We start from the raw sequence: 23,724 nt of genomic DNA on the forward strand, positions 1-23,724 counted from the left end.
TAATATGTTTATTAAAATGTAATCAAAGTGTTTGACTCAAAGTAGACATCTTTTGAAGAAATATACTCCAACACACATATGGCATTCTTTCCACAATGGAAAGCAAACATCATTCAGAACTTCTTGTCCTCTGAGGTAGATCTGACTAAGGGTGTGTACACACGGTGAGATATTTTCTTTCGATTTTGACTATATAGTCAAAATCGCAACAAAAGTTAGTGCAGATCGCAAGGTGAAAGTCACCTTGTGATCCTGATTCGATCCCGATGCGCGGTCCCGCCAGGTCAGCATCGCAAGAAAAGATAGACTGTGCAGGCAAGTCAATCCTTGCTAGATCGGTGTACTATCTAGTTCATCTCACATGTCAATGACATCTCACATAAGCCAAAATCGTAAGCACACATAGTCCATATCTCAAGAAAAGTTAGTCAAAATCTGTGCTATCTGGGCTCTGGGGGAGTTCAAAGGAAATCGCAAGTGAAAATCGAGCATAGCAAGGATCTCACCGTGTGTACACACCCTTGAATGGAATAGGGACAGGATCGGGGGGCGGGCGGGGTCAAGCCATGGGCTGTAAAAAAATCTATTACAAAGCGGCACCTACTAAAGTGCAGCTTTGCTACAGGGACGTGCTTTCAACCCATGAAAGCACGTCCCTGTCAGTGAGGCCACAGTGATAGGACAGCGTATCCGTCACTGGATCCGCTGTCCACACTGTGGACGCGGCGGAGGTGCAGGCTTCACAGGTGGCGGGACGCGGGGGGACATTGGCGGCAGGATGCGGCAGAGCGGGACCCGGCAGAGGTAGCCATAGTGACAGGCAGGGATCCGAGATCCCTGCCTGCCATTCTGCAGAGTTTGGCAGCGGAGTGGTACCAGTTTCAAAAATGACACCTAAGCGTCAATTTTGAACTTCAAGATGGCCACCGTGAGCCAATCACACCTCGCCGCGTCATCACCACGCCCCCGCTGGCTGACTTATATAAGTCAGCAGCGCCAGTCAGACGGCGGAGGAGCAGTGAAGAGCTCCAGAAGATGGAAGACGCGGAAGTCCTGTACGGGTGGCGTCTATGCATAAGAGCTTAAAGGCTGCCGCCACCCAGGTGAAGATGCCCAAAGCCCTGGGAAGGCGGCGGCCTCCAATGTGAAGATGCCGGAAGCCCTGGGAAGGCGGCAGCCATGCAAAAGAGCTTAAATGCCGCCGCCCCCAGGTGAAGACCCTGAATAATAATACTTTTTTTTTTTTTTTTAACGTGTGGTGTCATTTATTTTAATATTTTCTTTACAGGCGGACTACAGATGCCAGGCTTGGTGGGGGGGGGGTCTTTAATGTTATGGGAGGAGCTTAGTGCTGGTTTTAGTGAAATGTGGGGGACTACACCTTTTTTTTTTTTTTCTATTTCTCTAGGGAGGGGGTTTGGTTAGCTGTCAGTGCCTCCCCCGCATCTGACCTCACCACATGTCACTGCACTGAAATGCAGTTTAAAGTGCTTTAGATATTGTGAACACTGTACATGAACAACTATCACTGAAACACTTCTGTAGCTGCATAACAATATATCATCACAATGATCTAAAAGAAAATATTAAAAGAGAATGAATCAGTCATCAGTTTAGACTAAAGTAATAGCAATACTGTATTTCCAAATTTGACCTTGCAGACCATGGTTCCCTGTAGTAAAACGTATTCTTCAACAACAGGCATGGCCTCTACCTTTTCAGCTGGACTTTTCTTCATCAGGGAATATTTCCACATTCAAAACCAGAAAAACGTTCTTTAAACGGCATGGAAATGTAATGGTCATTATTGAGAAAGAAAAGCAACTCATTTAACCACTTAACTGATGATTTTTTTCCCCATAAAAAGACTCAGAAATTGTCAGGTTTTTTATGAGTGAATTAGGTGAAGAAAATGAATTTAACCTTATGCAAAATTATTTTAGTTAAAAAATAAATAAAAAAAAAAGTTTTTTTCCAAACATCGGAACAATGGTCGGGAACATTGGTAACATTGGAACATTGCAATATGATTTACTACACCCCAGACATCTGCCAGGTACACGGGGAAAGGGGTGCTTGGGGGAGTTGCTTTACACTTCCCCAGCGGCTGCTTTTGTCTGCAGCCGCTGGGTGGGGGTTCTTGCCGTGCTGACCGATCAGCAATGATCGGCAGCACAGCAACACTGAGGGGAGGGTACTTAGAAGGAGAGGGACCTTCCGGTCCCTTTGAGAGCAGCAGCGGAGTGTAGTTTCCCTTCCCTGCGGCTGCTAACACTGTTTATCTGACTGGTCGCAAACTTTCTGTTTCCTTATTTTTATTTCAAGGAATTTATAGGAAGCTGTTGTTTTCTCGTGATCGGCATGGGATGCCGGCACACGGGATGCCGAATGTCAGTATACCGTGTCGTGGACACCCACAGATGTGTAATCACCTACTTCGCTGGTATTCAGGCGGCAGTACAGTACCCGTAGGGATCCCGGCATCGAGACAGCCGGGCGGTATTTTAACCGCATACCGTTTTCTCAATTCACTGACTAGCAGGGTGAATAGACAAAATGCTGTCCATTTTTATTAAAACTTTATCTATGTTGTACATTTTCACAAACATTTTGGTGCCTGTTGTTATTGAAAGACTACAGTACACAACAGAACAGCAATGCAGGTATACACTTAGCTGTCAGGAACAGGCTCCAGATGGAAATCGATGGAAATAAAACCAAAAACCTCACTTTGACAAACAATTGCACAGCAATTCAAATTTTACAATGACTCGGAAACATAGTACCAATATAATGTGCTGCAATCTGTAAGATGTGTTCATTTCCAGCATTTGTATATAATGCAACTTGTTGTAAACATCTGTGATAGTCATTTAAAAAAATATACTGACCACAAACTAGCTAGAAATTCACATCCCTCTAACAGAATGCATGCTGAGAAACGCGGGTCATTCAAGCATATTCAATTGGCAGAGCATTTTCCAGGGTTTTTCCCACAGGTTTGACATTTTTGGTATTCAACTTGGGTGCAAGGATATTAACTTTTCACACTCTATTTTTTAATTTTTTTATCTGCACTCCTTTTAAGGCAAGTCCAATTTTTTCTAAAATCTATATTTTAAGTAAAAATGGTCAGGCCAGAACTCCCAGGACACCGCCCTTCCTTTTTGTGGATACCATTTTTACTGTCTGGATGCACCTCCGCCTACTATATCTAAATATAACGTATTTATGTTGCTTTCTTCATGTGGATTGTTCTATGACCATATTCAGATGTCTTTAACTGCTATGCTCGTTTGCGGTCTTCCCACAACTCTCCTTTCCCTGGTAAAAGGTATCAGGAGTACACATATATGCTGTAACTCAAAATTAGTCAGGAGTTACACACATTTTTTTTTGAGGGCAAAATCCAGTGTAAAACTGAATATGCCCCACTGAGTTCAGTTACAGTACTCACATGGTCCAAAGACTGATAGGTTAATTGTTTACCCTATTACTGAAAGGGTAATTGTTTTCTTTTGTGCATACTTGTATGCCTGTAATATGTAAAATAGATTGGAAACTCTGCTAATCTGTGAATGATCAACACAAACAGAATTATCTGATTGCAGAGTGTGAAATATGTCAGTGCTCTATAAATAAAAGAGAAATAGAAAGAGAAAAATAATACCTGATGGAGCACTTCCAGAGTGACAGGGTAAAACAGGTTTTCCACAATTAGTCTGAGGACAGGACTCTGCCCTGTCAGCACCAAACCTTCACCACCTGGACCACCGGTGAGAGTCAGACCTCCGGACTGTACAGAGTTCACAGCTTGCAAAGCAGCCTGTGCTCGCTGCAAGAAGAAACACCGTGCCGTTAGTAAGCATACTGTACTGTACGTCGGGCAGACACTGTATAAAAAACTAATTGTTGCACACATACTTAACTAATAACTTTCTATTTCATTTAGCAAAAAAGCACATTCATGAAATGTTCAGACACAAGTTATAGAGAAGAACATATTTATTACATTTTTGCTATAGCAGCAATACATTTCTCTATAGTATATTTCTTCATGGAACAACTAATCGAGCCACACATATGCTCAAATAAATACATACAGGAAACCACTTTATACAGAAGAATACAATAACTGAGTATTTGATTAAGTCAAATCACCATAGCGGAGACTAATGGATAGACTGTTTGTGCAACTGTAACAAAGCATATAAAACATGTGCCAACCTCCTATTTATTAAACATAGTGATTAATACAGACATACAACACCAGAAATGTCCTCTGTGAAGTTAGCTATTCCGCTGAGCACAGACACCAACCTGTATAAAGCACATCACTGTCTACAATGAACACATCATTCACCATATCCTATTTCACCCAATATAGAGGTACAGAATGGGTGGAGATTAGAATTAATCTAGAAAATAAGATTTTAAACCTACCGTTAAATCTTTTTCTCCTAGTCCATAGAGGATGCTGGGGACTCCGTAAGGACCATGGGGTATAGATGGGCTCCGCAGGAGACATGGGCACCTATAAAGAACTTTTAGTATGGGTGTGCACTGGCTCCTCCCTCTATGCCCCTCCTCCAGACCTCAGTTAGAGAACTGTGCCCAGAGGAGATGGACAATATGAGGAAAGGATTTTGTTAACCTAAGGGCAAGATTCATACCAGCCCACACCAATCATACCATATAACCTGGAGTACACATAACCAGTTAACAGTATGAACAAAAAACAGTATCAGTCAAAGACCGATTCCAACCGTAACATAACCCTTATGTAAGCAACAACTCTATACAAGTCTTGCAGAGATAGTCCGCACTGGGACGGGCGCCCAGAATTCTCTACGGACTAAGAGAAAAAGATTTACCGGTAGGTTTAAAATCTTATTTTCTCTTACGTCCTAGAGCAGGGGTGGGGAACCTCAGGCCCGAGGGCCGTATAAGGCCCCAGAGCCACTTGATCCGGCCCGGACAGGCTCACCTAGATGGGCGCCCGCTGAGATTTTGTTACTAGAGGGCGCCTGGCTTCTTACCCTCAGTAGCAGCCGGAGGCAGGAGCTCACTCCTGAGCTCCGGCAGTGTGCGTGTGCTGCTGTACGGTGTTATGGGAGAGATGTCATGACTTCTCTCCCATAGTTCTGAGGAGCGAGCGGCCAGGCGGAGGGCAACGGTCCGGAAGCAGGAGCGGGGCTGGTGAGTATTGTTTTTTTTTTTTATGTGTGTGTGTGTGTGTAAGCGTCGCTACTAGGGGGCATATCTAATGGAGCATAACAACTGACTGGTGGCATATCTAATGGGGTATAACAAGTGACTGGGCAGGCTCATTTTTAAGTTGATAATTTTTGTATGGCCCCCGAAGAATTTTATAAATATACAAATGGCCCTTTGTAGAAAAAAGGTTCCCCACCCCAGTCCTAGAGGTTGCTGGGGACTCCGTAAGGACCATGGGGTTTATACCAAAGCTCCAGACCGGGCGGGAGAGTGCGGATGACTCTGCAGCACCGACTGAGAAAATGCGAGGTCCTCGTCAGCCAGGGTATCAAACTTGTAGAATTTAATAAAAGTGTTTGAACCCGACCAAGTAGCTGCTCGGCAAAGCTGTAATGCCAAGACGCCTCGGGCAGCCGCCCAAGAAGAGCCCACCTTCCTAGTGGAATGGGCCTTTACCGAATTTGGTAACGGCAATCCAGCCGCAGAATGAGCCTGCTGAATCGTGTTACAGATCCAGCGAGCAATAGTCTGCTTAGAAGCAGGTGCGCCAACCTTGTCGGCCGCATACAGGACAAACAGGGCTTCTGTTTTCCTCACTCTAGCTTTCCTAGCTACATACATTTTTAAGGCCCTGACTATATCCAAGGACTTGGAGTCCTCCAAGTCACTCGTAGCCACAGGCACCACAATAGGTTTGTTCATATGAAATGAAGACATTACCTTAGGCAGAAATTGAGGAAGAGTCCTCAATTCCGCTCTATCCACATGAAAAATCAAGTAGGGGCTCTTGTGAGACAAGGCCGCCAATCCGGACACCCGCCTTGCAGATGCCAAGGCCAATAACATGACCACCTTCCAGGTGAGAAATTTCAATTCAACCGTTTGAAGGGGCTCAAACCAGTGAGATTTAAGGAACTGTAACACCACGTTAAGGTCCCAGGGTGCCACTGGGGGCACAAAAGGAGGCTGGATGTGCAGCACTCCCTTTACAAAAGTCTGGACTTCTGGTAGAGAAGCCAATTCCTTCTGAAAGAATATAGATAGGGCCTAAATCTGTACTTTAATAGAGCCTAACTTCAGACAAATATCCACTCCTGTCTGTAGGAAGTGGAGAAAACGGCCCAGATGGAAATCTTCAGTAGGAGCATTCTTGGTTTCACACCAAGAGACATACTTCCGCCAGATACGGTGATAATGTTTCGCCGTCACCTCCTTCCTAGCCTTTATCAGAGTAGGGATGACCTCCTCCGGAATACCTTTCCCAGCTAGGATTCGGCGTTCAACCGCCATGCCATCAAACGCAACCACGGTAAGTCTTGGAACACGCAGGGCCCCTGCTGCAACAGGTCCTCCCTGAGAGGAAGGGGCCAATGATCTTCTGTGATAATTTCCTGAAGATCTGAGTACCAGGCCCTTCGAGGCCAGTCTGGAACAATGAGTATTGTCTGTACTCTTTTTGTCTTATGATCCTCAAAACTTTTGCGATGAGAGGAAGAGGAGGAAACACATAGACCGACTGAAACACCCACGGTGTTACCAGGGCGTCTACCGCTACTGCCTGAGGGTCCCTGGACCTGGCACAGTACCTCCGAAGCTTCTTGTTGAGGTGTGACGCCATCATGTCTATTTGAGGAATTCCCCAGAGATCTGTTATCTCTGCAAAGACTTCTTGATGGAGTCCCCACTCTCCTGGATGGAGATCGTGTCTGCTGAGGAAGTCTGCTTCCCAGTTGTCCACTCCCGGAATAAAGACAGCTGACAGAGCGCTTATGTGATTTTCCGCCCAGCGAAGAATCCTGGTGGCCTCCACCATCGCGACTCTGCTCCTTGTCCCGCCTTGGTGGTTTCCATGAGCCACTGCTGTGACATTGTCCGATTGAATCAGAACTGGTAGGTCGCGAAGAAGAGCCTCCTCTTGTCGTAGGCCGTTGTATATGGCTCTTAATTCCAGGACGTTGATGTGCAGACAAGCCTCCTGGCTTAACCACAGTCCCTGAAAGATTCTTCCTTGTGTGACTGCTCCCCACCCTCGGAGGCTCGCGTCCGTGGTCACCAGAACCCAGTCCTGAATGCCGAACCTGCGACCCTCTAGAAGGTGAGCACTGTGCAGCCACCACAGGAGAGATACTCTGGCCCTGGGGGACAGTGTTATCATCTGATGTATTTGTAGATATGAACCGGACCACTTGTCCAGAAGGTCCCACTGAAAAGTCCTTGCATGAAACCTGCCGAAGGGGATGGCCTCGTAGGCTGCCACCATTTTTCCCAGAACTCGATTGCATTGATGAACTGACACTCTTTTTGGCTTTAGCAGGTCTCTGACCATGGTCTGGAGATCCTGGGCTTTTTCCAACGGGAGAAAAACCTTCTTTCGTTCCGTGTCCAGAATCATGCCTAGGAACAATAGTCGAGTCGTTGGAACCAATTGAGACTTTGGCAGAGTTAGAATCCAACCGTGCTGTTGGAGTACTCTCAGGGAGAGCGCCACGTTCTTCAGTAACTGATCTCTTGATCTCGCCTTTATCAGGAGATCGTCCAAGTATGGGATAATTGTGACTCCTTGTTTGCGCAGGAGCACCATCATTTCCGCCATCACCTTGGTGAAAATCCTCGGGGCCGTGGAAAGCCCAAACGGCAACGTCTGAAACTGGTAATGACAGTCCTGTACAGCGAATCTCAGGTACTCCTGATGAGAGGGATGTATGGAGACATGAAGGTAAGCATCCTTTATGTCTAGCGACACCATAAAATCCCCCTCTTCTAGGCTAGATATTACCGCTCGGAGCGATTCCATCTTGAATTTGAATTTTTTCATGTACAGGTTTAGGGATTTTAGATTCAAAATGGGTCTGACCGAACCATCCGGCTTCGGAACCACAAACAGGGTCGAATAATACCCTTTTCCCTGTTGGGCCAGAGGGACCTTGCCAATCACTTGCTGCTGGTACAGCGTTTGAATTGCAGCTAACACTACTTCCCTCCCTTGGGGTGAAGCTGATAAGACAGACTTGAAAATCAGCGAGGGGGCACCTCTTCGAAATCCAGCCTGTAGCCTTGGGAAATAATTTTGATCGCCCAAGGATCCACGTCTGACCGAACCCAGACCTGGCTGAATAATCGAAGGCGCGCCCCCACCGGTGCGGAGCCCCAGCGTCATGCGGTGGATTTTGCAGAAGCCGGTGAGGACTTCTGCTCCTGGGAACTAGCCGAAGCAGGTGTTCTTTTTCCTCTGCCCTTACCTCTGGCAAGGAAGGAGGAGCCCCGACCTCTTCTGGGCTTATGCGACCGAAAGGACTGCATCCGATACTGTTTTCTTTTACTGTTGGGGAACAAAAGGTAAAAAGGTAGATTTACCCGCGGTAGCTGTGGAAACCAGATCCGCGAGCCCCTCCCCAAACAACACGTCACCCATGTAAGGTAAAACCTCCATATGCTTTTTCGAGTCCGCATCACCTGTCCATTGACGGGTCCATAAGGCTCGTCTCGCAGAAATAGCCATGGCATTGGCTCTGGAACCCAGCAGTCCAATGTCTCTGAGCATCTCTCATATATAAGACTGCGTCCTTAATATGGGCTAATGTTAATAAAATGGTATCAAGGTCAGCTGACAAGGTATCTGTCCAAGCTGCAACTGCGCTACATACCCATGCCGACGCAATTGCCGGCCTGAGCAAAGCACCAGTATGTGTATACATAGACTTTAAAGTAGGTCTCCTGCCTGCGGTCCGCAGGATCTTTGTGGAGACGGCAGCGCCACCTTTTTGGACAGGCGTGTTAAAGCCTTGTCCACTGTGGGAGAGGACTCCCAACGTACCCTGTCCTGCGTAGGGAAAGGGTACGCCATAAGAATCCTTTTGAGAATCTGCAGTTTCTTATCTGGAGTTTCCCAAGCTTTTTCAAATAACTCGTTAAGTTCATGAAGGGGGAAAGATAACTACTTGCTTCTTCCCCTTAAACATGTGTACCCTCGTGTCGGGAACAGAGGGTTCATCAGTGATATGTAAAACATCTTTTATTGCGATAATCATACACTGAATACTTTTAGTCACCCTAGGGTGCAATCTAGCTTCATCGTAGTCGACACTGGAGTCAGACTCCGTGTCGGTATCTGTGTCCACTATTTGTGACAAGGGACGTTTCTGACACCCCGAAGGGCCCTGTGAGTCGGTCCAATCCATGGATTGACCCCCTGTTGTCTCCCTGGACTCTGCTTTGTCCAATCTCTTATGTAGTGATGCCACACTTGCATTTAACATATGCCACATATCCATCCACTCTTGAGTCGGCACCACCGACGGGGACTTACCACTCATCTGCTCCACCTCCTCCTTGGAAGAGCCTTCCGCTTCAAACATGCCGACACGCATGTACCGACACCCAACACACACCAGGATATAGCTATAAGGGGACAATTCCTCAATAAGGCCCTTTGGAGAGACAGAGAGAGAGAGTATGCCAGCACACACACAGCGCTCACTGACACTGGAGAAATACCAGACAGCGCTTTTTGATATAATATAACTCACTGCGCCAAGAATTGTGCCCCCCCCCCTCCTCTTTTTAACCCGTCTGTCCTGAATTCAGCAGGGGAGAGTCCGGAAAGCCAGAGTCTCTGCAGCCTCTGTGGAGAAATGGCGCTGGTTAGTGCTGAGGAACAATCTCCGCCCCCTCCAGCGGCGGGCTTCGGTCCCGCTAGAAATTACAAAAAATGGCGGGGGTTCACATATTTACTGCCTCTGCAGCCTAATATCTCCCAATATGCCAGTTCTGAGGTTTATTGCTGCCCAGGGCGCCCCCCCTGCGCCCTGCACCCATCTGTGCCTGCTGTGTGTGTGTGTGTGTCCCGGGAGCAATGGCGCGCAGCGTTACCGCTGCGCGCTAACCTCTGTGAAGATCAGAAGTCTTCTGCCGCCTTTGAAGTCTTCTTTCTTCTCATACTCACCCGGCTTCAATCTTCCGGCTCTGCGAGGAGGACGGCGGCGCGGCTCTGGGACGAACAGCAGGGTGAGACCTGCGTTCCGACTCCCTCTGAAGATAATGGTGTTCAGTAGCCTAAGAAGCAGAGTCTATCAGTTAAGTAGGTCTGCTTCTCTCTACTCAGTCCCACGATGCAGGGAGCCTGTTGCCAGCAGTGCTCCCTGAAAATAAAAAACCTAACAAAATTCTTTAAACAGAGAACTCAGGAGAGCTCCCTGTAATGCACCCTATCTCCTCTGGGCACAAGATCTAACTGAGGTCTGGAGGAGGGGCATAGAGGGAGGAGCCAGTGCACACCCATACTAAAAGTTCTTTATAGGTGCCCATGTCTCCTGCGGAGCCCGTCTATACCCCATGGTCCTTACGGAGTCCCCAGCATCCTCTAGGACGTAAGAGAAAATAAAGTGATCTTTTACTTTCCACAAAACTGCACTTGAAAAATTATAGCCAGCACCTCATTTGTTTGGTTACTACGTCTCTTCAAATTTGTAGTGATCTATAATGCATCAATGGATTTTAAAACCTCCTTTAGAATCCACAGATTCAGCTCATATTACTGTAATTGGGGAAAAATAGGATTTTAATTACCTACCGGTAAATCCTTTGCTCATAGTCCGTAGAGGATACTGGGGTCCACATTAGTACCATGGGGTATAGACGGGACCACTAGAAGCCTTGGCACTTTAAGAAATTAATACTGTGCGCTGGCTCCTCCGTCTATGCCCCTCCTACCAGACTTAGACTAGGAAATTGTGCCCGAAGAGACCGACATACCCTAAAAGAAGGATTGAAAGGCCAGTGGTGAGATTTCGAACCAGCACACACAAACCAAGAGGAAAGCCATGCTAACCAAACTTGAACAGGAACAGCAACAGCTGAACTAACAATATGTAACCAAGTAACTGTGCAGGAAACACGAAGCACTGGGCGGGCGCCCAGTATCCTCTACGGACTACGAGAAAAGGATTTACCAGTAGGTAATTAAAATCCTATTTTCACTTACGTCCTAGAGGATACTGGGCTCCACATTAGTACCATGGGGATGTACCAAAGCTCCCAAACCGGGTGTGAGTGCTGAGGTTTCTGCATAACTGATTGACCAAATTGAAGGTCCTCAGCGGCCAGAGTATCGAACTTGTAGAACTTAGCAAACATGTTCGGACCCAACAAAGTAGCTGCTCGGCAGAGCTGTAAAGCTGAGACACCCCGGGCAGCCGTCCAGGAAGAATCCACTGACCTAGTAGAGTGTGCCTGTACAGATTTTGGACATGGCAAACCTGCCGTGGAATGAGCATGCTAGATAGTAAGCCTGATCCAGAGTGCAATTGTCTGCTTTGAAGCAGGACACCCAATTTTATTGGGATCATAAAGAACATACACCTTCAAAGCCCTCAAAACATCTAGGGACTTTGAGGTAGAGGAGGTGTCGGTAACCCCCGGAACCACAATAGGTTGGTTAATATGAAACGCAGACACCACCTTTGAAAGAAATTGCTGACGAGTTCTGAGTTCAGCTCGATCTTCATGAAAAATCAAATAGGGGCTCTTGTGAGACAATGCCCCCAGTTCCAACACCCGCCTGGCTGAAGCCAGGGCCAACAGTGTAACGGTCTTCCACGTAAGAAACTTTATGTCCACCTCCTGTAAGGGTACAAACCATTCCGATTGGAGGAACTGCGACACCACGTTAAGATCCCAAGGTGCCGTGGAAGGCACAAAGGGTGGTTGAATGTGCAGAACACCCTTCAAGGACGTCTGAACCTCAGGGAGGGAAGCCAGTTGTTTCTGGAAGAAAATGGACAAGGCCGAAATCTGGACTTTTATGGAGCCCAGGCGTAGGCTCACATCCACACCTGAGTGCAGAAAAAGCAGAAAACGTCCCAGTTGAAATTCCACCGTAGGAAATTTCCTGTTCTCACACCAAGACACACATTTCTTCCAAATACGATAGTAATGCTTAGACGTTACCCCTTTGGATCAAAGTCGGAAAAACCTTATCTGGAATTCCTTTAAGGACTAAAATTTGACGCTCAACTTCCATGCCGTCAAACGTAGCCGTGGTAAGTCTTGGTAGACTAACGGCCCCTGTTGCAGGAGATCCTCTCAAAGAGGCAGAGGCCACGGATCCTCCAGGAGCATGTCCAGTAGATCAGTGTACCAAGCCCGTCTTGGCCAGTCCGGAGCAATGAGAATTGCTTGAACCCTTTCCCTTTTTATTCTTTTGAGAATCTTTGGGATCAGTGGTAGTGTCGGAAACACATACACCATTTGGTAGATACATGGGGACGCCAGAGCATCCACCGCTGCTGCCTGTGGGTCCCTCAACGTGGAACAATACCGCTGGAGCTTCTTGTTGAGACGAGAGGCCATCATGTTCGATTTGTGGAATGCCCCACCGACGTGTCAAGCACCAGAACACCTCCGGGTGGAGGCCCCACTCTCCTGGGTGGAGGTGGTGTCTGCTGAGGAAGTCTGCTTCCCAGTTGTCTACTCCCGGAATGAAGATTGCCGACAACACCATTGCGTGTCTTTCTGCCCAGAGGAGAATTCTTGTCACCTCTGACAATGCTGCTCTGCTCTTCGTTCCGCCTTCTTGGTTTATGTACATTACTGCCGTCACATTGTCCGACTGAACTTGAATGGCTTGATCTTGAAGAATATGTGATGCCTGCAGAAGGGCGTTGTATATGGCCCTTAGTTCCAGAATGTTGATCGGAAGAATGGCTTCCTGACTTGACCATTTTCCGTGGAACTGTTCCCCCTGGGTGACTGCTCCCCAACCTGAGGCTTCTGTGGTTAGCAGAATCCAATTTTGAATCCCAAACCTTCGGCCTTCGTCAGGTGAGAAGTCTGAAGCCACCATAGAAGATAAACCCTGGCTCTTGGCGACAGATGTGTCCTCTGATGCATGTGGAGATGCAATCCGGACCATTAGTTCAACATATCCAGCTGGAAGGGCTTGCGTGAAACCTTCCATACTGTAGCACCGCGTAGGCGGCTACCACCTTCACCAGAAGGTGAATGCAGAGATGCACCAATATCCGGGTTGGTTTCAAGACATCCCGCACCACCGACTAGATTACCAATGCCTTTTCCAATGGAAGGAATACCTTCTGTGCCTCTGTATCCAGTATCATCCCCAGGAACGGAAGCCTCCGTGTTGGTTCCAGGTGAGATTTTGGTAGGTTCAGAAACCACCCGTGAGTAAGTCGAGTTGAGAGGGAAATGTTGTCCAACAACCTCTCCCTGGATGGTGCCTTGATCAGCAGGTTATCCAGGTACGGAATTATGTTCACTCCCTGTTTGCAGAGGAGAAACATCATCTCTGCCATTACCTTGGTGAACACCCCCGATGCTGTGGAGAGGCCAAATGGCAATGCCTGGAACTGGTAGTGACAGTCCTGTAATGCAAACCTTAGATAAGCCTGATGAGGCAGCCAGGTTGGAATATGAAGGTACACATCCTTGATATCCGGAGACACCAAGAATTCTCCTTTCTCCAGACCAGAGATCACCGCTCTCAGAGACTCCATCTTGAATTTGAACACCCGTAAATACGGGTTCAATGACTTGAGGTTTAAAATCGGTCTCACCGAACCGTCTGGCTTCGGTACCACAAACTTGTTGGAATAATAACCTTTTTTTCTGCAGCTGAGATGGAACTGGAACAATGACCCAAGTCTGTACCAGTTTTTGGATTGCATCCTGTAAAATAATACCTGCCTCTGGAGAAGCTGGTAAGCCTGATTTGAAGAATCTGAGGTGGGAGTTCCTGCAACTCCAGTCTGTAACCGTGGGTGATCAGCTCTATGACCCAAGGATCCAGGCATGATGTCGCCCAGACGTGACTGAAATCTCTTAAACGGGCTCCCACCTGCCTGTCTTCCAGCTGCCTGTCTTCCAGGCAGCGCGGTCCACCGTCATTCTGAAGGCTTAGAGGAAGCAGAACCTGAGTGCTGTTCCTGTGAACCTGCAGTCGCTGGTTTCTTGGGTTTACTTCTATAACCTTTGAAGGTTGTAGAAGAACCTTTGGTCTTATTTTTAAATTTTGCTGTCTGAAATGACTGCAGAGTAGGAGCCGAGTAGGTCTTCCTAGGTGGAGGAGCTGCGGAAGGAAGGGATGTAGATTTACCCGCCGTAGCCTTGGATATCCACGTATCCAGTTCATCTCCAAACAGGGCCTCACCTGTGAATGGTAGGCTTTCCACACCTTTTCTGGAATCCGCAGTCCACTGATGTAGCCATAACTACCTGCGTGCTGACACTGCCATGGCCGTGGTGCGTGCATTTAGCAAGCCTCTCTTTTTTATGGCCTCAACCATAAAACATGCAGTGTCATGTATATAGTGTAAGAGTAAAAGAATCTCCCCTTTGGGTAAGGAATTTAAACCCTCCAGTAGGTTACCTGGCCATTTTGCAATGGCTCTTGTGATCCAAGCACAAGCTATAGTAGGTCTCTGGGCTACTCCCGCAGCTGTGTACACAGATTTGACAGAGGTCTCAAACTTATGGTCAGCCGCGTCTTTTAAGGAGGCTGCCCCCTGGACAGGCAAGACTATCTTGGCGTGACAATCTAGATACCATTGCATCAACAATCGGTGGGTTTTCCATTTTTTCCTATCATCCTGTGGAAAGGGGAAGGATGTAAATTAACCTTTTAGGGATCTGAAACTTCTTGTCAGGATTAACCCAAGTTTCTTCAAATAGGGAATTTAATTCCTGAGATGCAGGTAAAGTAACAGAGGATTTATTTTTCACATTAAAATAAGATTCCTCATCCTCTCCAGTCACTATGTCATCCTTGATGTGTAGTACCTCCCTAATAGCTTCCATCAGGGCCTATATTCCCTGTGACAGGGCTGCATCCCCCCCACCTAAGTCCACCTCACCCTCCTCTGGGTCTGACACATCATCAGTGTCAACCTGCAGGATTTGGGCCAGAGTACGCTTTTGTGGACAAATGACAGGGGTATGAGACGCTGGCATGGGACATGAATCTCTATTCATCAGGTCATCCATAGACTGTTTTAACTGTTGCGTCTCTTTCTCGGTATGGGACAATTTTTAGAAGTATCTGAGATCATCCCTTTTAGAGAATCCAACCATGCTGGTTTGGATCCACTAGTCAGAGAATGTGTACTATCCTGAGTACATTATAGTGATCCCCCTGAAGAAGAAAAACACTCTGCAGTGCATGAAACACACTCCTTGCCTGCCATTGTAATGTGAAAGTATACACACACACACACAGGAGAAAAGATAAGCCCAGTTAACCCAAACAGAGCCCTTCTAGGGGAACACAGAGTATGATGGAGCCAGTCAAATAGCGCCCTTCTTGCTAAAGCTGAGCTTAGCTGGGTCGCAGACTAAATAATACTAAATAATAGGGTATTAGCATTCCTATACTGCTCAACCCCTCCCCCCTCCCCGCCCCCGTTATGACCCCCTGGTACTGCTGATGGGCTTCTGGAGTCCTTGTGGAGGAACTGTGTGTCTCTGTCAGGCTGTTCAGTGAGAGCTGCAGAGGGAAAATGGAGCTGGTGAGCAACTGGATCCGCTCAAAGTGAAGCCCCTCCCCGTAATGGTGCACAGTCTTCCCGTTTTTTTTATACTCGCTAAAGTTATATGTGTGGTTTACAGTGGGTTAGAACCCCTGTAAACTTAGTGTCAGTGTGGGTAAAGTTGTGGCTTCAGCGCGGCCCTCACAGCGGAACATGTTATGTCTCTGAAGCCTGGAGCCGCAGCCTGTCAGTGCTGCGCTCCTACCCTCATGCCGCCATTACCGGCGGCGACCCGCTAATCAGGACGCCTGCCATCTTCTCACCACTCTTCTTACTTCTGACTCTGTTAGGGGTGGTGGCATGCTGCGGGACTGTATGGTCACTGTGGTGGGACTTGCGAATACGTCCCTCAGGAGCTATGTCCCGTCAGCGGGGAACGGGACCATTAACCCTTAAGGAGGTTGTGCCGTTCTCCCCCCTAAGTCCCATGAAGCAGAAACAGAAAATAAATGCAGAAAACTCTTCAGGAGCTTCCCTAAGCATGACCGGCTCCTCCGGGCACATTTTCTAAACAGAGTCTGGTAGGAGGGGCATAGAGGGAGGAGCCAGCGCACACTATTAATTTCTTAAAGTGCCAAGGATCCTAGTGGACCCGTCTATACCCCATTGTACTAATGTGGACTCCAGTATCCTCTAGCACGTACGAGAAAGCAGGTGATTGTGCCATCATCATAGCATGACATTGGACCTGCAAGGAAGCGGCTGTGCAATACCATATAAATGAAATGTAAATGCAGCAGGGAAGCGTCTATGTATGCATCTGCAATCTAAGTGCGGCATCAAAACCGGTCACCCGGATCCAAGAAGTCTGCATTCAACAACACCGGCCCATGGGCCTGGCACGCCCCCGTTTTGTAAAATGGACCTGGTCTCAGCACCCTCACCCCAGGGGGAACTGTGGGCGATATCACAGGACCCATTCTGCACTTGCCCAGACTGCCAACAATCGATTTGTACACAAACCATCTGGTGTGCGTACAAATCCAAATAGGGACCATTATGTAAACAGTGAAGCTCAATACAATAAAAAACAGAATAAAACATATTTCAGCATGACGACTGTACTTCTCACTAGTATGCCTTGGGGCGGTTTGGGGTTAGGTTGCGCTGGCTTGGGGGCTATCCCACACTCTGGACTTGAATCTTAGGAACGTTAGGTACCCACCTGATGAGGTAACCTGGCCATGGTATATTTTAAGAAGCTTAATTTTACTCCATATTAAATTGCAGAGTTTATTAGAATTGTACTGATTGCCAGTGTTCTTAGTGTTTAGAGCAGTGGTTTCCAAACTTTTTTGAATCACGGCGCCCTAGAATATCAGAATTTTTTTTCACGCCACCCTTAGGCCAAAAATTTCTTATTGAGAAATTTAGAAAGAAATATTACATTAAGTAGATCGCGTCTATATTTCATCCTTAGGGTCAGTTGTGTGGTGAAGGACAAGATTTGCTTCTGTTTGGCCACATATTTTATGACTGGCAGCCACCAGCACTGGTTTTGCCTATTATATTGACCATGAATAATTTGAATTGGTCCTGGACCACCAACCCAGGGCACCCCTGCAAGTGTCCCGAGGCACCCCAGGGAGCCACGGCACACAGTTTGGGAACCTCTGGTTTAGAGTGTGCACCTACAGATGGGTTCACGTTTATCTTGACCTTTAATAGGATTAACTGAGACTGGCTAGTCGGACTTAATCCCCTGCTGTAATGACTTAATCCTCTGCTGTATTGTATTGCAGCAGAGAACATTAGATGAAGGGTTTATGCTAATAAGTCATGTTGTGCTTAGGCACAGAAAACTAGTCAAGATAACCGTGGACTCATCTGTATATTTTCTCTTTTCTCTGTGTGGCACTACAAGTCTCAGCATGGTAGCACCTCTTATGTTAAGAATTAGTGTGCAATCTGACCCCTCCCCATGTATTGAGGAATATACTCAGAATTTACTATGCCAGTGTCACTATGAAAGGACTGCAGTGAAGGGGTACAGTTCTGTATGTAGCATGACTAAACACTGTAATATGATGCTCAGTGAAACCATTTTAAAAAAGGTGGTCATAATTGCTTGGCAAAATATCCATTAACTTTCGTTATTACCCCCAAGACATCAGTGGCTCAGCATCTCATTTCATCCACAATCTACCACAAGCTAAAAAACAGCACTTTCATAATTTATAACGGTTAGTAATCGGTGGGTCTTTCCACTGCTCATTTTTCAGGTAGCACAGAACTTTGCTCATTTTGGCATCTGCTCGATACCTGTCTGTGATCTCCATTTTAATAGTCCTCAGTAAATAACTGCATCCAACACATGAGCCTGCTGGGACTTAAATCCCTACCCCAGGTCTGGCTAACCTGTGGCTCTTCAGCTGTTATCAAACTACACATCCCAGCATGCCCTGTCACAGTTTTAGCAGTCCCTAACAGAAAAAACTGTGGCAGGGCATGCAGGGATGTATAGTTTCACCACAGCTGGTGAGCCACAGGTTGCTGCCCCCAGAAGGACGTTTTAATTCCAGCAGCCTGTTGTTGCCGGGCAACCTAAACCTAAGTTCCCTGAACTAATGGACAGGTATGTGTACTTCACGACAGCTTCCGCCCACAGTTGTTGACGCCGCCCGCAATGGACTGCTTGGTGTTGCCCGGCAACCCAAGCAGGAAGTTCCGTGAATTCCTTAACAGCTAGATTCGATGACTGCTTCCGCCGTTAGACGATGACTGCTTCCGCCCTCAGCCTCCGGCTTCCGCTTTCAGCCACTGACGCCGCCTTTAAATATATATGATTGACCCCATTGGGCCACACGGCGCCACAATACACACGCATTTTAGGGGATACGGTCGTTGGTCGACACAACTTAGGTCGACACATTAGGTCGACCACTGAAGGTCGACATACATTAAGTCGACATGTACTAGGTCAACGGGTCAAAAAGGTCGACATGAGTTTTTTGTTGTGGAGCCAGGTGTATTGTTTGGGCCTATATATGATGCAACACTAACAGCAGTATCACCACTTTTTCTCTTCATTACTGTCTGATTCCCCTTTTTTCAACAGCACAGTAACTCATATCACTGAGAGGATGCGGATACATTTAGAGTAATCTTTTTATGCGGGACCCCCCAAAAAAATTGGGGTGAGGTTATTCGAGGTGTTTTTGACCAATTGTGGTCGTGATATATTCCCTGCTGAACTATGATGGTCTCATCAATACAGATCTAGCTGTACTGGTCAAGGTGAAACAGATTCAGTACTCATGTGTCTACGTACTCTAATAACGTTAGAGACCAGAACATTTGAAACATTAAAAAAAAAAAAAACTGTTTTTTCGTATATTGTGGTGGATATTGATTTGGTTTTAATGTATAAGTAAAAAAATTATTCTTTTATCTGTATCTTTTCTCATGAAATCTCATTAGCTGTTAAGAGTGCGCCTACACAAGAGCCTTCTTTTTCTCTCTCTTTTCTATAATGTTTAATACTGGCTCAGGACGCACCACCAAGCGATAGTAATTTATGAATCTATTGGCAGATAGGATATCATCATTTTTGGTCATTTCTCATTTAAATATATACTAGCAGACTTGTGCGGAATCACAACTTTCTATACTTACCAATATCTACCATATATTGACTAAATGTGGATCTAAAAAAAGAAACCATCGCATCCATGTATTACGTCTCATCAGAATTAAAGTCTGTAAAATCTAGTGATGTGCACCGGAATTTTTTCGGGTTTTGTGTTTTGGTTTTGGGTTCGGTTCCGCGGCCGTGTTTTGGGTTCCAACGCGTTTTGGCAAAACCTCACCGAATTTTTTTTGTCGGATTCGGGTGTGTTTTGGATTCGGGTGTTTTTTTTCAAAAAACCCTAAAAAACAGCTTAAATCATAGAATTTGGGGGTCATTTTGATCCCATAGTATTATTAACCTCAATTACCATAATTTCCACTCATTTCCAGTCTATTCTGAACACCTCACACCTGACAATATTATTTTTAGTCCTAAAATTTGCACCGAGGTCGCTGGATGGCTAAGCTAAGCGACACAAGTGGCCGACACAAACACCTGGCCCATCTAGGAGTGGCACTGCAGTGTCAGGCAGGATGGCCCTTCCAAAAAATACTCCCCAAACAGCACATGACGCAAAGAAAAAAAGAGGCGCAATGAGGTAGCTGTGTGAGTAAGCTAAGCGACCCTAGTGGCCGACACAAAAACCTGGCCCATCTAGGAGTGGCACTGCAGTGTCACGCAGGATGGCCCTTCCAAAAAATACTCCCCAAACAGCACATGACGCAAAGAAAAAAAGAGGCGCAATGAGGTAGCTGTGTGAGTAAGCTAAGCGACCCTAGTGGCCGACACAAACACCTGGCCCATCTAGGAGTGGCACTGCAGTGTCAGACAGGATGGCCCTTCCAAAAAATACTCCCCAAACAGCACATGACGCAAAGAAAAAAAGAGGCGCAATGAGGTAGCTGTGTGAGTAAGCTAAGCGACCCTAGTGGCCGATACAAACACCTGGCCCATCTAGGAGTGGCACTGCAGAGTCACGCAGGATGGCCCTTCCAAAAAATACTCCCCAAACAGCACATGACGCAAAGAAAAATGAAAGAAAAAAAAAGTTCAAGATGGAATTGTCCTTGGGCCCTCCCACCCACCCTTATGTTGTATACACAGGACATGCACACTTTAACCAACCCATCATTTCAGCGACAGGGTCTGCCACACGACTGTGACTGAAATGACTGGTTGGTTTGGGCCCCCACCTAAAAAGAAGCAATCTATCTCTCCTTGCACAAACTGGCTCTACAGAGGCAAGATGTCCACCTCATCATCATCGTCCGATTCATCACCCCTTTCACTGTGTACATCCCCCTCCTCACAGATTATTAATTCGTCCGCACTGGAATCCACCATCTCAGGTCCCCGTGTACTTTCTGGAGGCAATTGCTGCTGGTGAATGTCTCCATGGAGGAATTGATTATAATTAATTTTAATGAACATCATCTTCTCCATATTTTCTGGAAGTAACCTCGTACGCCGATTGCTGACAAGGTGAGCGGCGGCACTAAACACTCTTTCGGAGTACACACTGGAGGGAGGGCAACTTAGGTAGAATAAAGCCAGTTTCTGCAAGGGCCTCCAAATTGCCTCTTTTTCCTGCCAGTATACGTACGGACTGTCTGACGTGCCTACTTGGATGCGGTCACTCATATAATCCTCCACCATTCTTTCAATGGTGAGAGAATCATATGCAGTGACAGTAGACGACATGTCAGTAATCGTTGGCAGGTCCTTCAGTCTGGACCAGATGTCAGCATCAGCAGTCGCTCCAGACTGCCCTGCATCACCGCCAGCGGGTGGGCTCGGAATTCGTAGCCTTTTCTTCGCACCCCCAGTAGCGGGAGAATGTGAAGGAGGAGATGTTGACGGGTCGCGTTCCGCTTGACTTGACAATTTTCTCACCAGCAGTTCTTTGAACCTCTGCAGACTTGTGTCTGCCGGAAAGAGAGATCCAACGTAGGCTTTAAATCTAGGATCGAGCACGGTGGCCAAAATGTAGTGCTCTGATTTCAACAGATTGACCACACGTGAATCCTGGTTAAGCGAATGAAGGGCTCCATCCACAAGTCCCACATGCCTAGCGGAATCGCTCTGTTTTAGCTCCTCCTTCAATGCCTCCAGCTTTTTCTGCAAAAGCCTGATGAGGGGAATGACCTGACTCAGGCTGGCAGTGTCTGAACTGACTTCACGTGTGGCAAGTTCAAAGGGTTGCAGAACCTTGCACAACGTTGAAATCATTCTCCACTGCGCTTGAGACAGGTGCATTCCACCTCCTTTGCCTATATCGTGGCCAGATGTATAGGCTTGAATGGCCTTTTGCTGCTCCTCCTTCCTCTGAAGCATATAGAGGGTTGAATTCCACCTCGTTACCACCTCTTGCTTCAGATGATGGCAGGGCAGGTTCAGGTGTTTTTGGTGGTGCTCCAGTCTTCTGTACGCGGTGCCTGTACGCCGAAAGTGGCCCGCAATTCTTCTGGCCACCGACAGCATCTCTTGCACGCCCCTGTCGTTTTTTAAATAATTCTGCACCACCAAATTCAAGGTATGTGCAAAACATGGGACGTGCTGGAATTTGCCCAGATGTAATGCACGCACAATATTGCTGGCGTTGTCCGATGTCACAAATCCCCAGGAGAGTCCAATTGGGGTAAGCCATTCTGCGATGATCTTCCTCAGTTGCCGTAAGAGGTTTTCAGCTGTGTGCGTATTCTGGAAAGCGGTGATACAAAGCGTAGCCTGCCTAGGAATGAGTTGGCGTTTGCGAGATGCTGCTACTGGTGCCGCCGCTGCTGTTTTTGCAGCGGGAGGCAATACATCTACCCAGTGGGCTGTCACAGTCATGTAGTCCTGAGTCTGCCCTGCTCCACTTGTCCACATGTCCGTGGTTAAGTGGACATTGGGTACAACTGCATTTTTTAGGACACTGGTGAGTCTTTTTCTGACGTCCGTGTACATTCTCGGTATCGCCTGCCTATAGAAGTGGAACCTAGATGGTATTTGGTAACGGGGGCACACTACCTCAAGAAATTGTCTAGTTCCCTGTGAACTAACGGCGGATACCGGACGCACGTCTAACACCAACATAGTTGTCAAGGCCTCAGTTATCCGCTTTGCAACAGGATGACTGCTGTGATATTTCATCTTCCTCGCAAAGGACTGTTGGACAGTCAATTGCTTACTGGAAGTAGTAAAAGTGGGCTTCCGACTTCCCCTCTGGGATGACGATCGACTTCCCAGCAGCAACAACAGCAGCGCCAGCAGCAGTAGGCATTACACTCAAGGATGCATCGGAGGAATCCCAGGCAGGAGAGGACTCGTCAGACTTGCCAGTGACATGGCCTGCAGGACTATTGGCTTTCCTGGGTAAGGAGGAAATTGACACTGAGGGAGTCGGTGGTGTGGTTTGCGCGAGCTTGGTTACAAGAGGAAGGTATTTACTGGTCAGTGGACTGCTTCCGCTGTGGCCCAAAGTTTTTGAACTTGTCACTGACTTATTATGAATGCGCTGCAGGTGACGTATAAGGGAGGATGTTCCGAGGTGGTTAACGTCCTTACCCCTACTTATTACAGCTTGACAAAGGCAACACACGGCTTGACACCTGTTGTCCGCATTTCTGTTGAAATACTTCCACACTGAAGAGCTGATTTTTTTGGTATTTTCACCAGGCATGTCAATGGCCATATTCCTCCCACGGACAACAGGTGTCTCCCCGGGTGCCTGACTTAAACAAACCACCTCACCGTCAGAATCCTCCTTGTCAATTTCTTACCCAGCAACACCCATATCCTCATCCTGGTGTACTTCAACACTGACATCTTCAATTTCACTATCAGGAACTGGACTGCGGGTGCTCCTTTCAACACTTGCAGGGGGCGTGCAAATGGTGGAAGGCGCAATCTCTTCCCGTCCAGTGTTGGGAAGGTCAGGCATCGCAACCGACACAATTGGACTCTCCTTTGGGATTTGTGATTTCGAAGAACGCACAGTTCTTTGCTGTGCTTTTGCCGCAAGTCTTTTCTTTTTTCTAGCGAGAGGATGAGTGCTTCCATCCTCATGTAAAGCTGAACCACTAGCCATGAACATAGGCCAGGGCCTCAGCCGTTCCTTGCCACTCCGTGTCGTAAATGGCATATTGGCAAGTTTACGCTTCTCCTCAGACGCTTTTAATTTAGATTTTTGGGTCATTTTTTTACTGATCTTTTGTGTTTTGGATTTTATTACATGCTCTGTACTATGACATTGGGCATCGGCCTTGGCAGACGACGTTGATGGCATTTCATCGTCTCGGCCATGACTAGTGGCAGCAGCTTCAGCACGAGGTGGAAGTGGATCTTGATCTTTCCCTATTTTTTTAACCTCCACATTTTTGTTCTCCATATTTTGCACACAACTAAAAGCCACCACAG

General features: G+C 47.0%; 1 protein-coding gene across 13 annotated transcripts in view; it reads right to left on the bottom strand.

Moving 5' to 3' along the window:
* Positions 1-23,724, bottom strand: part of PTBP3 (polypyrimidine tract binding protein 3) — a 415,749-nt gene that overhangs the window by 89,228 nt on the left and 302,797 nt on the right. For all 13 annotated transcript variants that reach the window (XM_063914711.1, XM_063914705.1, XM_063914702.1 and 10 more), the window contains one exon: positions 3,671-3,835. In XM_063914711.1, the coding sequence (XP_063770781.1) occupies positions 3,671-3,835 (165 nt within the window). The remainder of the gene's footprint in view (positions 1-3,670; positions 3,836-23,724) is intronic.

The sequence above is a fragment of the Pseudophryne corroboree genome, chromosome 1 (genome assembly GCF_028390025.1).
Source record: "Pseudophryne corroboree isolate aPseCor3 chromosome 1, aPseCor3.hap2, whole genome shotgun sequence".
NCBI classification, from domain to species: Eukaryota; Metazoa; Chordata; class Amphibia; order Anura; family Myobatrachidae; genus Pseudophryne; species Pseudophryne corroboree.